General features: G+C 43.9%; 1 protein-coding gene across 18 annotated transcripts in view; it reads left to right on the top strand.

Moving 5' to 3' along the window:
* The window catches only part of ANK3 (ankyrin 3), a 388986-nt gene that overhangs the window by 222458 nt on the left and 148879 nt on the right, over positions 1-17649 (top strand). Inside the window, exon 1 of one of the 18 annotated variants that reach the window (XM_079975559.1) lies at positions 8811-8886. The exons of 16 other annotated variants lie outside the window; for them this stretch is intronic. In XM_079975559.1, the coding sequence (XP_079831685.1) occupies positions 8851-8886 (36 nt within the window). In that variant the 5' untranslated portion in view covers positions 8811-8850. Of the gene's footprint in view, positions 1-8810; positions 8887-12371; positions 12552-17649 lie in introns of those variants that run through there. One more of the 18 variants, XM_079975561.1, reaches the window with a different exon arrangement.

Raw genomic sequence — 17649 nt, 5'->3', positions numbered from 1 at the left:
GTTGTGACCCTAGTCCAAAGTACATATGACATTAAATGTACCTTTGCATCCAAGGGACAGGTTGTTATTTTTTAATGGCAATTGCATCCACAATTATGCCAATCATGCAAATAAAATGGAGTCTGCAGGGGGCAGAAGAGAGAGACCCACGTACGCCGTCTTGAGCCTCCTTGCAAGAAAGACAGGATATGCATGTAGAAAATAAAAATAAATAACATAAGCTGATGGGAAGCAGAGAAGGACAGGGCTCCTGACAAGGTTTTCCTGCCCGGCATGTCAATTGACACCTGCCGGAATTCCCTCTTCTGTACCATTGTAAAGGGCAGCGGTGGAGGAAGGCACTTGGGCGCCTGGGGCAGCGCACCTGGTGAGAGGCGGGGCACACCATGGGGCCTCCGGAGTCTGCCTGCCTCCTCCCACTCAGCAGCCCTACAGCTGAGGGGGGATGCAGCAGGCAGACAGTTTGGGCAGTGTGGAGCTTGCGCCCGCCCAAGCCACTGTTTCTCTCCCAGGAGAGACTGCTCGGGCGTGCTGCAGGCCCCGCAGTGAGTGCCGCCTGGCATTTTGTCACCCCCTCAGTGGTGACACCTGGGGTGGTCCGTACCTCCCCTTCCTTCGCCCCAGTAAAGGGATAGGAACCCTCCCCTCCTCTGCAGCTCCTCCCCTTCCTAATGATGAATCATACATTTCAGCTGTTGTGGGGAGGACATGAAATCACACGAGTAAGGTCACTCGGAGGCCTATGAGCTTTGTCCTGGCAAGCAGTCCAAGATCACTTTTACTTTATTTAAGCTTGTACAAATACCCCACCCCCACACTCTGAAATCCCTGCCTTTTGTGCTCTCTGGAACTCGGAGCTACTTCATACAAGGCTAGGCATCCTGCAGCATAATTTGTCACAGCCTGCTGCAGGAATGCAGGCAAAAGTTCTGACCTTGCTCCCTGCCTCTGCCAGTAGCTCTCTATCTTTTCCTCCCTCTCTTTGCTCCCACTCAGCCCCAAGAAGGTGGGAAAAGGGGGTGCAATGAGTTCTGCTCCTTCCCCTAATTTCTCTCTCCCTTTCTTAGCTGCTCATTTAGCTTGAGGGAGGTTTGCTTTCCCAGATGTGTGGGTGATGCTGCAGAAGCTCGTGTGGTACACAGAAGGGAACGCTGCAGCGAGTAATAGCTCTTCAGGGTGTGCCTTTGTTTGTACTGAGCCATCAGCCATTGCAGTAGGGGCCGAGGAGGAGGAGGAGGAGGCTGTTTTACTTGTGTGCTGCTGGAAAATGTGGGCCTTGGCTGGAATGCAAGTCACCCAGCTGTCCTCTGCTCCTGGCAGGATGTCAGAAACACTAGCCATTGATTTGTGGAGGGATTGCCGCCTGCTTTTATGCTGGTTCAAGAAACCACTAGATGGCCCACAGACAGCGCTTGGCCTTTGCTATAGCACACCTATTGTTCTGTTCATCCAACAGGCTTTCTGGAGGGGGGGAAATGCTTTGGTTATAGAGGTGGGGATGGAGCTGAGAGGGACTGTTGGGGCAGGGCTTCCCCCTGTGGCAGGATCTCCTCTTGGCAACTGATTCCCATGCCCCTCTTATGAACTGCTAGCTGCTACTCTGGCAGAGCCTCGGTTGCTCCACCCACTGAAGTTAAAGAGCCACATGGTGGTTGCTTGGGAGAAGGTAGCCTTAAATAAGGGTATATAAATATATTAAACAAAGGGTTTCCTTAGGACCCCAGGATATTCTGGAGCTAGATTGCAATCCTTTGGAAACTGTGTTGAAATCCTGGGATGCCCCCAACTGTGATTCGCAAACCTCTAATAGTTCCTCCAAGTGTCTCTATTTTCCAGGGACTGTCCTGGATTTACAGATGTAGCCCCTGGTTTCTGATTTGGTCCTGGAATGTCCTTCTTTTCCTTAAAGGTAAAGGTAAAGGTACCCCTGCCCGTACGGGCCAGTCGTGTCCAACTCTATGGTTTTGTGCTCATCTCACTTAAGAGGCCGGGGGCCAGCGCTGTCCGCAGACACTTCCCGGTCACGTGGTCAGCGTGACGAAGCTGCTCTGGTGTCCCAATTTTCATCGGAGAATTGTTGGCTGGTAAGGAGTCACGCGACCTTCGAGCCAAGGAGACAAGTAACTATACAACATTTAGAAGACATCTGAAGGCAGCCTGTATAGGCAAGCCGGTCAGATGCTTGTGGTATTATTATTATTATTATTATTATTATTATTATTATTATTGAATAGGTCGTCCCTATTTTCATCAGGGAAATGCTGGAGGGTATGCTCCTAGGCTCCTCCAAGTGGTCCATGAGACCTTAACGAAAATAGTTAGCATAGGGGGAACACAGAGTGGCTGAAGATTTCTGTGGCAGAGAGATTCCACCATAGCTAGGTGATTTTCAGAGCTCCAGGGTTCTCAGTCAGAGATGTAGTGCTGCAATGAAAAATGATGAAGTTGATAATGCTTGGGCACTAGCAATGATTTTAATTTTTCTCACTGAGAGTTAGCATTATGTGACATTATAGTTTTCATAATATCCAGTTGCTTCCTTGAACTGCATCAGGCAGGCACACAGGCGGTGGCCTTTATTGTGGAGCCTCCAGAATGTCAAGGATATTCCTGTGGAGGCAGGATAAATTAAGGGCTTTTTTTGTATACTGTTGCTTCTGTGGGGATACTTTGAGGTAGACGGTAATTATTGTAAATTCTGTATCTTCTGGCTAAAGGTCTCAGGTACTCAGAGAGATTAATGAATATCCTTACTCTTTTGTCTGTCCGTCTTTCTCTCTTTTAACATGAGCAAGAACATGCTTGGTGCTGCTATTTCTCTTCCTTTCCTCCCTCATCTCCTTAACCCTACAGGAAATACAGTATTTATCTGACGATAGTCTGTCTAAATCATTTGGCTTCAGCATTCCTTCCTCCTAATTGGCCTTTGTAGCTTTTTCAGGAATTATGGTATCAGATCACTTTTCTAAGATGCTGATCCTGTGATTCTCAGCCAGTGATCCTGGTTATGTAAGAGATTTTCTCAGCTTGCAGTTTTCTTACCACAACATCTCCTGACATCTTCGAAGAGTAGAGGCCTTCAGTAAGCTGAAAATCTGTTTCCTTCTGACCTCTCTTCTTTCTATCCTCCCTCCCACCAGCCTTGTGTGTATATATGTGCCTATCAGTTCAGAATGGCATTTCATGCAGCTAACAAAGTGGACTCTGATCCCCACAATAACTTATGTCTTAATAATTTTGTTAGGTGCCACACAAGTTTGTTGTTTCTTATTATTTTGGTATCTCCTGCATTCTAGGTTTCCTGCTGATCTGAACGAACTTTGGGCTTCTCCACATATAAGCATTATTCAACTGTTAATCCACTTTTCGCCATTCAGAATAGACTGGAGTAGCCCATTCTTCCACATATATTTAAATATGCATATGAAGGGCACTTTTGGTTTTTCTCATTCATACCAGTAGGTGTTCTCTTTTGTGTTTGTTCCCACATTATTCTGTTATGCTGAATAAGATAGCTGCGTTTACACCTTGGGGTGGGTTTTTTTTCTCTCTCCCCTGCCCAGGAAGTGTGGAAAAACACAAAGACAGTTAAGTTTCAAACTGGCAGCTCACACTTTTCAGATTGCTGTGCAGTATCTGGTTTGCATGATATCAATCTATCCATCTATCCATCTATCTATCATCATCATCATCATCATCATCTATATATAGCACAGGAGTGCACAGGAAATAGTTACATGCATTGAGAGGAAAGGATTGAAAGCATTGAGGAAGTAATGCTTGTGGAAAGGGAAGTAGTAGCAGAAAGTGGTGATTGATTCACCCGACTCCCAAACAATGAAAGAAAACATCTGTGAACCTGATAGGAGTGGTTTGGAGCCCAAATTCCCACAACTTACTTTTGCTTTATATCAGAAATGAGGTGGTTGGGTGTTGAATTGAGGATTATGATAGAGGGGTGAGCAGGCAAATCAAGGATGGGAGCAGAGGCCTGTTTGAGGGATCAGGGTTACTCACCATCACCAAATGCATTTCCAAACCAGGCAGTTGTGCTGGAATTTGGGGCAGAAGTCCAGGGCCCCAAATGCATCAAGGTTCACAAACTACATGTTGAAATTATATATATATATATATATATATATATATATATATATAAAATACAGATTACCATTCAGTTCCAGCCCCACCTATAAGAACATGAGATCAAGAGTCTTCAACTACCTAACTGTACCGCTAAAACCAGGTGTGAAATCAATGCTGAAAGATTGCACTGCAGCTTCTCAAAGGTAAAGGTAAAGGGACCCCTGACCGTTAGGTCCAGTCGTGGCCAACTCTGGGGTTGCGGCACTCATCTCGCTTTATTGGCTGAGGGAGCCGGCAGACAGCTTCCGAGTCATGTGGCCAGCATGACTAAGCCACTTCTGGCGAACAAGAGCAGTGCACGGAAACGCTGTTTACCTTCCCGCTGGAGCAGTACCTATTTATCTACTTGCACTTTCTGGTGTGCTTTCGAACTGCTAGGTTGGCAGGAGCAGGGACTGAGCAATGGGAGCTCACCCCGTCGCAGGGATTTGAACCGCCGACCTTCCGATTGGCAAACCCTAGGCTCAGTGGTTTAGCCCACAGCACCACCCACATCCCGCTGCTTCTTACTAAGCTCTAAAAATCACTACGAACTAGCCCTTGAGGGAAAACGTAGGATTGAAGTGGTTCAGGAGGAAGCTTGTCCAGATTCTCAGGCATGAATGAGCAAGCAAATGGTGCCAATACCAGAAAAACTTGGCTAGCATGGAAGCAGCTATGCACTGGGGAAAGATGTTCCTCTGGTCACCTGGCTGTATGGCGGCTTTGGGCATCCTAATGAGAGGCAGCTAAGAATGCATGCATGAGTTATGCTGCAACTTGGCCCTCTTCCAGATGTCAGGTGTGTGAGCTCCACATGCATTGAGAACTCCCCTATTTCACAATGAGTTGCTAAACAGGGGCTGTTCAGTTGCTCATTTTAAGGCTTTGACTTAGACTGTGTTTTACTGTAAACTGCACTGGTATCTTCTCATGCCTTTTGAAATATGATATACAAATTGTTGGTAAAAGATGGTATAGAAAATTAGCAAGCAATAAATCCCCAAAGGCACCCCTTGATTTTATATTCGGGTAAATCCAATATGAACACTTTCTGCCCAAGTTGCTGCAAGACTCTCAAGTAAGTCTTCTTGGTGTTTATTTCCCTTCCGTAATGGATAATATATGCAGCTTTCCTGATTACCTAGTTCATAAAGCCTTGGAGCACTCTTTAATTCCCTCCTCAAGGGTTTGAAGAAATGCAGTCACAGGCACAAATGAGCTAGACTGTTTGAGTAATGGTTGCCATTTGAGTAATGATTCCCCGTTGTTATGACAAAATTGAGCATCATTTGAGATGTAGAGCTGATTGTGAGGTTTCTAATTATCTCATGACCTTATAGCTCTGCTTCTGCAGAGATCAAAAGAATCCAAGAATACAACTTGGAGGCAAAGTCATAATTAAGGACTGAGAGAGAGTTGGTGACAGTGCCAAAGCAATGGAATTGCAAACCCACCTGATCACATCTAGGATTGCTGATAGGCCCAAAGCAAGCCTCCATACGTATACAGTGGTGCCTCGCAAGACGAAATTAATTCGTTCCGCGAGTTTTTTTGTCTTGCGATTTTTTCGTCTTGCGAAGCATGGACTTTGGAAAAGCTTCAAAAATCACCAAAGTCTTCAAAAACCTCAAAAAAGGCTACCACACCGCGTGCTGAGTTGCTCCTCGAAGTGAATGCACAGTTTTAAGAAAAAGGAAACAAACTTGCAAGACAAAGGAAACAAACTTGCAAGACGTTTTCGTCTTGCGAAGCAAGCCCATAGGGAAATCCGTCTTGCGAAGCAACTCAAAAAACGAAAAACTCTTTCATTTTGCGAGTTTTTCGTCTTACGAGGCATTCGTCTTGCGAGGTACCACTGTATATATATATTTTAAAAACCCACATGTGGCAGCTGCTTCACTATCATGTCCAACCACTATTTGTGAGTTGGTTTATGAGTACTTCCAAATTAGTTGGTCTCCACTTTCCTTCCTACTAGGAGAGCAATTTAAGGGAGCCCAGTTTTGAGGTAGAATTTGACTATCATAACATTGAGGCCACCACCACTCCCCGTCCCCAATATGCACTGAAGGAAACCTTGATATTATTTAAAAATAATGCATAGACATGGTGGGCCTTTTGTGATAGCAGCAGGTAAAACCTTCCCCAAATTTGTGAGGAAGAAGAACTGTCAAGCCTCACAGCTTCTCAGGAATTCCCAAAGCACTAAGATTTCACTGGGTCTGTATTTTAGATTGAAATTGTAGGTTTTGATATAAAAGAAGTTTCAGTCAATGCATTTTACCAACATTCCAAAAGTCTGTCACATCAAATTGGATACCATTTTCCCTGTATCAATATGGTGATATAGCACAAGACCACTTACAGTTAACAGTGCTGCCTAATGATAACTTGACATGCCTTTGACTTCATAATATCTATTTTCCAAAAATGCATCGCATTGTTTCCAGCTGCTGTTGGCTGCCTTGTTTTCAAAACATACTGAGCAGCCACTGTTCATGTTGTGTCCCTGCAACTCTGCTTTAAAGCAGCAGCAGAAATGATGAGTCAACTGTATCGTAGAGACCTTCTGAAACTATGGTCACAGCTTAGGGATGAAGGAGGATCTATATGAGGAATTAGCCTACTGCATGTAGGTAAAAGTTTGCATCCATTGCTCTGCCTTCTGGCCCTTTCCACCACTGGCATGAAGTTGCCCAGCAAGGAATGAAGCCCACAGCCTGAAAAATGGGTCCCTAACCCCTTGACCAGTGTATTCTAAGAACGTTTGCCATGGTCATCTTAAATCAGTCGTAATAACCATGCGAATGTCATCAATGGAGGTGAAAAGTGCCATTAAACAAACAACAATAAAGTAAGAGCATTCGTGCCTTGAACGCATATCACAGTGAGCAGCGCATCGCCCCATTTCATCACTTACAGTAGACTCCTAGAAGTATAGATGCTCCTTAAAAATGAGGGGAAGGTGGCTTCTCCACGCTCTCTATTCCCTCTTCAAATAGCATCTCTGGAAACCACCAGCAGCATAATAAAGAGAACATTTCTTTTCCCCACCCTCCTTTTATTGTCTGATTCCCTCTGTGCTCTAATTTATGTATGTACGCTGTCACATTTCATTCCATCCCAACCCAAAGAAATCGTAAATTGTCCCAATTGATGCAAGGTTCAACATAACAGTGGGTGGAACGAGTCAGGTATAGTAAATAAGGAAGAAGTAGTAAAGTAGTAAATAAGGATGGGAAAGTAGTAGTACAGGCTTTTCTGTGCAGCTTCTCCCCCTGCTAGAATGAAAACGCTCCTGGGAATTATTATCGTAATGCCACCTCAACAGCTGCCAGAGATCATGCGTAAACTTTGGAGCAACTGACAGGGAGGACGAAGCTGTTTTTAAATGACTTGGCCATGACAGAGGAAGAGGGCTTCCCTGTTAGCAGCTGCCTCCTACTATAATTTCTAATTACATCTCTTATACAATGACAGAGGAAGGCAAAAGGCGCCTGAAGAATTTCCCCAAGAGGCCCTGGTCCATTACATTTGGGGACATAGGGCACTGCTTTCTACTGAGTTAGACCACTGCTGTCTATACTGACTGGCAGCAGCTCTCCAGGGTTTCAGGTGGGGCAAATTCCCAGTTCTACCTGAAGCTGCTGGGGACTGAGGCTGGGGCCGTCTGCATACTGGGTGCGCAGGTACGGTCCTTCCCCAAAGGAGAAACTTAGGTGTTAACCTAGCAGTTGGTAACAGCTGTATGGCTCTCCAAAGCAGAAATGCGACTGACTGCTTTAGGCTTGTTGGCATTTTGTGTATGCTTTGGTTTTGATAGACACTGAATCCTTTAGTTTGGCAGCTCCTGCTCTGGAACTCCTTCTGGAACTCTGGAACTCGTTCTCATTGACTTTATTTCTCATTGATTCATTTTAGACAGGCACACACCTTTGCTGTTCTCTTTTTAGCACCTGTTAATTTTTTGTTGTTGTTGAAGCAAGGCTACCCAGAATGTAAAGTTGGCGTGCAATTTAATCTGCAATTTTACTTTGCAATGCATATTTTTAACACACATATAATAAGAGATGAACATATATATGAAATTGCTTAACCTTGACCTTTATTATCTTTGTGTGTGTTTGTAAATTGCTTAGAGGTTTTATTTACAATTAAATAGCATGCAAAATATGTTAAATAAGAATAAATAAATAAGCAGCTGGTTAGCCGGTTGTTTAGTTGTTTGTTTAAGCATTCACATAAGAAAAAGAGCAGTCTGCTCTGGTGCTTGAAAAGGGTGAGTGGAAAATCCCTGATTTTGTTGCCCCTGAAAAACAGGCCAAACCAGTCTCCTTTTCAGAAGGAAGCAGCTGATAAGCAGAATCACAAATGCTTGTTTCAGGAAGGATTCCAACCTACCAACAGTGTTCTTCTAACCAGCTGATTTGGTGGCTATTTTTGGTATTCTACATATCACGGTTACACATTCAGGGAATGGCTGGAGATTACAACTGTGGCACAGCAGCCAGGAATCCCAGGATAACTCTCCTTTGCTAGCCTTCCAATCCTCTTGCTTGTCTTTCTGCAGTTTAAAAATAGTTAAGGAAGTCTAACAAGTGACCAAGCTTAGTTGCTTTGTAAAAAAAAATCGGCACTTCCTGCTTGGTGGCTATTTTTAGCTGTAATGCAGTGTCCAAAGTGTTAACTAATTGAGTCATCATATTTCATATTTGGCCACAGAAAATGGCAGTGGAAGAGGGAGAATGCTTTCTGGACCAAGTAAGCCTTTGCGGATGCTGTAACAAGAGTGACTTTTGATTTATACGTACTCGTAAGCTAATAATGTGTGTTTTGCTTTGTTTTAGTTAGCAGGAGTAGAACTTTTAACCTTCAGGGCAGTTATCTATTTGCAGATAAATGTTCACATGTCTCTAGTGGCTTAATTTTGTTGACTGTGTTCGGTTTCATCTGTAAGCTGAATGATGCAAGATCGCTTTCCACTGTGATCGAAATGGTGTGTTCAGGATGCTGCATAAAGGGATTCTGGAAAAATTAAAAGATGGGCTGTTTTGTGTCAAGAGGCCTAGAATAGCTTGGGTGAATATTATTTTATAATACTTTTTCATTTTGTGACATTTTACCAGGTAATTTCTAGCAAGGTCTTAATATATCAAATGGCCATACCTGGCTGAATTGAAACATATGTTATTGGAAAGGGAGCTAAAAGTGCTGATGCTGCAGATATGAAATCAAATCAAAAATCCTGAAAATGTGCAGTGCAATTTATCCTATGACCTCAGAGGTGGTGCTTAGGTGGACAGGATTTCTCGTCGGAACATTAGTTCGCAAGATTAAGTCACAATCCTGTAAACCACATTATGCAGTATTTGAGCAATTAATTGGGGAGGGATCGTGGAGGGATATAATGGATTTTCCTGTAGAACAGCAATAGTTGCAAAAATCAATTGCTCTAGTGAAGGTTGTTATTCCTCAGGTATTGCTGGTAAAAGGAGAATAAATTCCTCCTGAAGGTCAGCAGTATTTACATGATGAATTGTGGTGATGAAAATAATTCGGAAGGAATAATACAAGCATATTGTCTTGCACAGCCTTGTTTAAATGTCAATGAACTTGGATGGGTACTCACGCATACATTTGTGTGGGTGGCTATGTGTAGTTAGGTGGTTTTTTGTGCGTGTATATATCTCTGTATGTATATAATATGCACACACACACATAAATGCATCAATACACAGATACACACACTGCATTTAAGCTGGGGTGGGGGGACAATATCAGCTCAGATAAATCATGATATGTGATCTTATTGTATCTGAAATAATTTTTGTAAGCATATTTTCAAAAGCAGCTTTAGTTGCTGGATTACCCACAGATTAATTTACGGTGCAGAACAGCTGGCGACAATAACACAAGGGGCAGCAGAGCTTGTGAAAGTCAATGCAGAGTTCCCTGCATCAGTTGCACAAAGAGATATGGGCACCTCCCTGGGGGTGGAGTTTTCACAAACTGTTTCCTCCCCTGTCCTGATCCTTCAACTTCAGGCTACTGTGTTTCAGGTTGTATTATAGCAACATACCCTCCAACACCTGACCAAAGAAAATTAGGATGTGTACGCATTAGTAATGTCTATTAGTTCCCATGCTAAGGCTTTTCTCTGCCTGCTAGACATTGATTGTGCTCATTTCCTGGGCGCAATAGCCCGACTTCGCAAGCTGCAGCAGGGTGTGCTGAGGACTGCAACCGTTTCCTAAGAATGTGTAACCAAGCGTTCAACCTTACAATAGGTCAGGTTGTACTTTTAATAGAACAGCTTTAATCCAAACCCACTCAGCAACATACATCAGCTAGAGAGGAGGTGTGGTTTTTTTTGGGGGGGGAGGGGAGACAGAATGGAAGCAGTGTGGAGACGTGTGTGCCCTTCCATGTACATCCACAGAGTCAAGATGCACCCCCCCATCCAGATTTTTAACTTTCAGGAAGACCTGAGGAAGAGGGTACATCTTTCACACATGCACTTTCTAATACAACCCTTTGAGTTTTATCCCAGAAGGCAAAATAGGGGCCATGAGACACCAGGAAGAGACAGAAACCAGAGCTGTTCCTAGAGGCAATTGGAGTACAGTGGTACCTCGGGTTACAGATGCTTCAGGTTGCAGACGCTTCAGGTTCCAGACTCCGCTAACCCAGAAATAGTACCTCGGGTTCAGAACTTTGCTTCAGGATGAGAACAGAAACCGTGCTCTGGCGGCAGTGGGAGGCCCCATTAGCTAAAGTGGTGTCTCAGGTTAAGAACAGTTTCAGGTTAAGAACGGACGTCTGGAACGAATTAAGTTCTTAACCTGAGGTACCACTGTGTGTGCAACTATTGGTGCAGGGCTCCTGGAGGGCAAGCCAGAACACTGAAAGGAGGACCGTTGTCCATGATCGAAACCCAGTTTGCAACAATCAGGTTTAGCTGAAGTTCAGAGCTACAGTTGCAACGTCCCAAGTCTTTTCTAGCCAGTTGTGGCTGGTGCCAGCTGTGTTCTTGAATATATTGTTCATTGGGTCCCCGTTGCTTGGAATGCATTGTGGCGAAATCGTTGCATTCACTGGCTTATGTAGCTTTTAAAAAGAGTACATGGACCCATGCAGTTTAGGTCTGTTGATACTGGCTATTAGCCAGGAGAGCCAAGTGGCATCTCCATTCTTAAGAGGCAGTATGGTTCTTGGTGTTGGATGCTGAGAATAAGCAGCAGGAGGTGACCTTAACCTTTATGCCCTTCTAGTGAACTTGCAGAGGCACTTGGCAGACTTTTGTTGGAAACAGAATGCTAGGCTGATCCAGCAAGGAGAGAAATAATTTCTTGAATCCATGCACTGTCAAGAAGGCAGAGGGAATTTGTTTTAAAGGCTGAAGCAAAGAACATATTTTGAACTTAAAAACATAGGACTAAAATACAGAGTGGTACTGTTTCAGCACGGGACGCAGGTGGCGCTGTGGGTTAAAGCCTCAGCGCCTAGGACTTGCCGATCGAAAGGTTGGCGGTTCGAATCCCTGCGGCGGGGTGCGCTCCCGCTGCTCGGTCCCAGCGCCTGCCAACCTAGCAGTTCGAAAGCACCTCCGGGTGCAAGTAGATAAATAGGGACCGCTTACCAGCGGGAAGGTAAACGGCGTTTCCGTGTGCGGCTCTGGCTCGCCAGAGCAGCGATGTCACGCTGGCCACGTGACCCGGAAGTGTCTCCGGACAGCGCTGGCCCCTGGCCTCTTAAGTGAGATGGGCGCACAACCCCAGAGTCTGTCAAGACTGGCCCGTACGGGCAGGGGTACCTTTACCTTTACCTTACTGTTTCAGCATTGCTTATGTTCGCTATATTTAAGTTTAAGCTATTGGTTTTCAAGCATACTTCTTAAAAGTATACTTGAAAATATAAAAGTATACTTTTCTTAATACATTAACCTAGTGTACTTCATAAAAGTATACTTTTCTTAAGGCATTAACCCAGGTTTCTCAGTAGATGTGCAGAACATGAGCCATGCACAAGAAATGTGAAAAAGGTTTGTGTGCATATTTTGACCCCAAAAGAAAGGCTTTTATGCCAGCTTTCATGGGATAGATCATGTTGCATACTCAGAAAGTCTCAGTTGCCGGCATATCTCTCTTTTAAAGCCTGTGTTGTAGATTGTTTGTGCAGCCAAACTACACTTGGTGGAATGTGTACAGATGAACTAGGTTGAAGCTGAAATTGTTCTGCCCTAAAGCAGAGGCTTTGGAAGTGTGCTGACCCACTGCACACTGTTCATGGGCATTAATGCAATTGTGGTGTTTTGTTAGAGGCTGAGCAGGAGCTAGATGGGCTGTCAGTGCGTGTAGAGATGGCTTGAACAGAGGACGCAAATATGCGATGTGAATTACATTATGGCTGGGAGCAATTCCGAAAGGGTATAGTAATTGCTTGCTTCTCTAATACTGATGTTGCTCGTTAGACGGACTGTTTCTTGATTTGTTATAAAGCTAAAACTTTCAGAAGGCGTGGAACAGAAACAGCATTTAATCCACAGACTTTGCTGAACTGCTGTGTGGGTCATTCAGAGACAGTGTTGTTCAGAAGCGTTAACATGATGTAGGCTGGTCTTTGTGTATTTGTAAGGGGATTTGTTAGAAAATGGCTTTACTATATGGGTAGGTTTGGGGCAGCTCAGTTATAGGAGGGAGACTATTTCTTAAATAATTGAGTTTGGAATTAATTGTTTTTATTTAGGTGGTGGTGTTTTAAAATGTGAAGAACATGGTATACTGTATTGCTTGATCAATTGGAGAGGGGGGATACTTTGACCCCAGTCAAAATTTACTGGAATGAAAAAGAGATTTCTCCCATCTAAAAATTGCAAAGCACTTTATACACTGGGAAAGTTTCCGCTTTGATTGTGACATGTCCTGGGTTCAAATCTTAGGCATATTCATCCTCCGGGGAATGTTTAGGCATCTTGAGAGTCAGTGTGGGAGTAGTAAGGTAAAGGTAAAGGGACCCCTGACCAGTAAGTCCAGTCATGACTGACTCCGGGGTTGCAGCGCTCATCTCACTTTACCGGCCGAGGGAGCCGGCGTACAGCTTCCGGGTCATGTGGCCAGCATGACTAAGCCGCTTCTGGTGAACCAGAGCAGTGCACGGAAACGCCGTTTACCTTCCCGCCGGAGCGGTACGTATTTATCTACTTGCACTTTGACGTGCTTTCAAACTGCTAGGTTGGCAGGAGCAGGGACCGAGCAATGGGAGCTCACCCCGTCGCGGGGATTCGAACTGCCGACCTTCTGATCAGCAAGTCCTAGGCTCTGTGGTTTAACCCACAGTGCCACCCACGTCCCTGTGGGAGTAGTAGTTAGTTACATAGAACGTGGGACTCTGCCTTACACTGAGTCAGATCGTTGTTTAATCCAGCCTGGTAATATCTGCTCTGACTGGCATCAGGTCTCCAAGGTCTTAAGCAGGTCCCCTACACACCAGCCCTCCCGATACCATTTGAAGACACTAGGCGTTGATTGCACTAGGACTGTGTGCACCCAAGTCTTGTACTTTACCACTGAGCTGTGGAATTTTGGACTTGATAAGTGCATCGGATTTGAAGCAGGAAGATTTGCTTCAAACACCAACGAAGCTGTCTCAGTGACCTTGGGCATGTCACCATCATTCAGTTTGACTTTCCTCATGAAGATAGTTGTCAGGATAAACTGAAACAGCTCCCACATACATTCCCTTTGATCCTTTGGAGGAAAAATAGAATATAAGCGTAATTAAGGGTCCCTCCAGACTGTCAGCATTTTGTGGGAAGGGAAATGTTCCTCTTCCACCAGGCCTCTGGCTGACTGACGTACGATGCCCTTTAAATGTGTGTGTGTGTGGGGGGGGTGTTATTGGTTTGGTTTTGTTCTTCTTTTTATTATGTATTTGTGTTTCTTATATTGTGATTTTATGTTGTGAACTGTCCTGGGATCTACAAATGAAGGGCGGTATATAAATTTAATGATGATGATGATGATGATGATGATGATGATGATGATACAATTCAAGTGCATGCTGGAGCTTCAGGTTTGCTCAATTAAAGTGGATTGAAGTGCTCTGTTGCCCTAGTGCAACAAATAAACTTAAACTTGAAAAGTGAGGGGTGAACAAATGATTAATCAGACACATATAAACACCCTGCAAGCAAATCAGGATGAATTCTCATTCTGTTATAACTGCCCCGCAAACAAATCAGAACAAATGTTCAGTAAAGGCAAGGCAGCGCCTAAACAATGTGTGAGCTTTGTTTGCACAAATAAGATGAATGCTCAATAAATTGGTCATCTGGAGGAGCCCTAACTTGATTCTTCAAGTGTGGGTCCTTATACAGCCCAAACAGCATCACCCATGAACTAGAGGTAAAGTATCAGCAAGCATGGTGGAACCCCAAGGTTTGCGGAAGTACAAAAAATTAAGGAGGGGTGAAAATAAGGTGGGAACCCCTGAAACATCCCAGTGAGAACTGAGCATGCTCAGTGCCTGCAGAATTCTGTTCGTTGCATGGTGTGTGTGGAAGGATGGGTGGAAGAGGCAATGAAACAATATTCTAGCGGAGGGCAGAAACATTCCACATTGCAATTTTTCTTTCTTCTTTCTTTCTTTCTTTCTTTCTTGGCCAGTCCCATTTGTGTCACGTTCCTCCTCTCACCCCAATATATTTTTTACCGAAAGAACACATCCTATCTCAGCTTTTGAACTGGTAAAGGACAAGGTACTGCGGAATAACAGAGTAAGAGTAAAGGAAGAATAATACCCCTCCCCACTCGAGTGTGTAATGTGGTCATGATCAGGCAGCGATCTCCATTACAAGCAAGACCCCTTTTCTATCTGTGAAATGTTAGTGAGTGTGTCTTATGTCCTCACTTGATGGAATGAAGGCAGGGTCTGTGAACTTCAATATTGCTCCCTGGCATATGTTGGAACTGTCAGGAAAATGGATCAAAACTATGAGCATTGCTTAACATAGAAACAGACCAGTGATTTTTAAGACTTGGGCTGTAGTAGTAAATAATTATTGCCAGGGAAGAAACCTGTCTTCTAGAATTTGTTGAGTTCAGATCTGTGTGACTAGCAACAACTAAAAATGTTGAGGTTAATCCAAAAATGGATCCAGGGTTAAAGAGCATAAAATAGATAAGAAGTAGGAACTCTGATTGGAAATACGTTTTCAGGATGTTGCCTGAATGTTCGCTTGTTGCAGCTTTAAATATTCAGTGCTTATCAGAGGGAGCAAGAGGTTTGATGTGGTTCAGAAGTTTGCTTGACTAGACTGTAGAACACTTCCTGCTCACACCCCTCCATGCCCCGAGCAACCTGTGATTTAGTCAAGGAGGACATGAGATGGAGATGTTTAAATCTACACATTATTCAGAAATGTCCCTGTTGATCTATGCAGAACTGAACTGGCAATAACAGCAATGCAAACAGTGGCTTATAAAATGACGGTAAATGCTGGCTTGAAACCATTTCTGGTTTCTCTTAGGACAGCCTTTGAAGAAATGAGGAATCACTCTTGAAAGCAGTTTGTTTCATCCGTAGTGCGGAGATTAGACTTTTATATGTAAAGAGTTTTGGGACTGAGATTGCTAAAAAGCCTTTGAAGCAGATTATCAGATATATTGATGGACAGAGCAACTTCAGATGGTCAGAGCAGATTAGTCAAGCAGGTTAGTCCAGCAGTGACTACCTGCTCATTAATGCCCAAGTGAACAGGTGAGTCATAGTCTGGCACTGGGATACCAATAACGGCGCCAGGGGAAGCTGTTTCAGAGTCACAGTGCCACCACAGAGAAGGCTGTATCTCATGCACTTACCCCAGTGGTGGGATGAGACAGGCCTCCCCACCCACTGGCCACCTGCAGATCTAATGGCATGGGTAGGCAGATACAGGGGAAGGCATTCCTTGAAAAAACATTATTATTATTTGTTTAATACTGTCAAACATAAAGCACATTTGATTACCAGAACTTAAGTTCCTTATTGCTGCTTCTTTCAATGTTTTAGGAAAAATGTCACCGCCTTCTTTACTTTGAGTACATCTGAGGGCATTGTTCAGCCTTCCTAATTCCAATGAGTAACTCTTTTTACTGGTTATCTTATAGAGGGAACAATGGCATTGAAATGAGTTTTATCATTCTGACTTACAGCAATTTGCAGGGAACAGAGTGACATTCCATTTAAAAGTCTATTAATTGATTCAGCTGAAAATCATTGTGTCACATTTTGAAGTTGTGACTTTTGAATATGTCACTATGTCAGTTCCGGCCTGTGTACAATCGTTAAAAGTTATGGCAAAAGTCTTCATTTGTTACTTTGATGATTGGTTTCTGTTGATATGACTCATTTATAAGCAATAGTGTGTTGTTGTTTTTTGTTATTTTGTTTAAAGGTCTATAGAACCTAAAGAGGGAAAGTTTTTGCCTTTGGTGTTGAGGATTTGCTCTAAAGATGCATTGCATTTTAGCAATAGCCTGGTAGCAAGTGAACAGGTTGATGGGAGGAAGAAGTGAGTGCAGTGGCAGAGGAAGAGGAGTGTGGGGGGGGGGAGGCACCACCCCTGGCAGTGCAATCCCAGTGGGTGCCATTGCGGCTGCCCCCCCCGCCTGTGCCAGCGCTGCCCCCACCTGCTCTCCGCCCCCCCCCCGGTGCCAGAGCATGAAGCTCCGCCACTGATTGAGTGCTTTTTCTGTCCTCTTGCACCGTTATGGAAGTTCAGCGGGCTGTGGCAGAAGAGGCAGAACTCTCCACCCCTTCTCTGGCAGCCCCCAGCAGTCTAGTAAATATTGCACAGGGTGGCCACCTTTTCCTCTTACAAAGCTGTTCTTAAAGCATATTAACTTCAAAAATGGATATGAATCAAAACTATAGCTAGATTTGGTGATTACACGACAGTTTAGCCCCTTCCCACTGTTAATCTGACTCAGCCTAAGAAGAAACACATACAGTAATTGACTTGTGGTTTCGCAAAGCGACAAGACCAAATAAAAGGTCAACCTCCTTTTATCATTCCATATTTGTTTCCCAACTGAAGATGGGCAAGAGTGGGGAGGCAATAGTTGATCATATTTGAGTTCCTCAAATATTAGATTGTACTGCTACCTACACACAGCTGCCAACTTGGATATGTTGTGTTTATTTATCTTCTCTGCAAAAAATAAAAAAGTGGAGGAAGGTGTCTGAGCATCTCAACTAAAACTCTAATAGTTAGAGAAACAAAAGCAGTACATACAGTTCCCTAAATGAGATGGTTCTTTGATTCAAGGATTGCTGGTGCGACATGGAAAGCAATGGCATGTACCTGCTAGGTGTGGTTTCTGAATTAAAATGTTGTTGATGTGGCATGGAACCTGAGAAGCAGCACCAAGGCAGTGTATGGATTAGATTTTAAGTAATTTTGGCACAATTTTTTGAAATTTTATTTGGAAAGAAAAGGATTAAAGTCACATCTATTTAATATGAATGTGTCCCTGCCCAACAAGG

The sequence above is a fragment of the Podarcis cretensis genome (genome assembly GCF_951804945.1).
Source record: "Podarcis cretensis genome assembly, chromosome: 5".
Lineage (NCBI taxonomy): Eukaryota > Metazoa > Chordata > Lepidosauria > Squamata > Lacertidae > Podarcis > Podarcis cretensis.
Note: the sequence above shows the minus strand (reverse complement) of the source record. Positions and strands in the feature narration are given on the sequence as shown.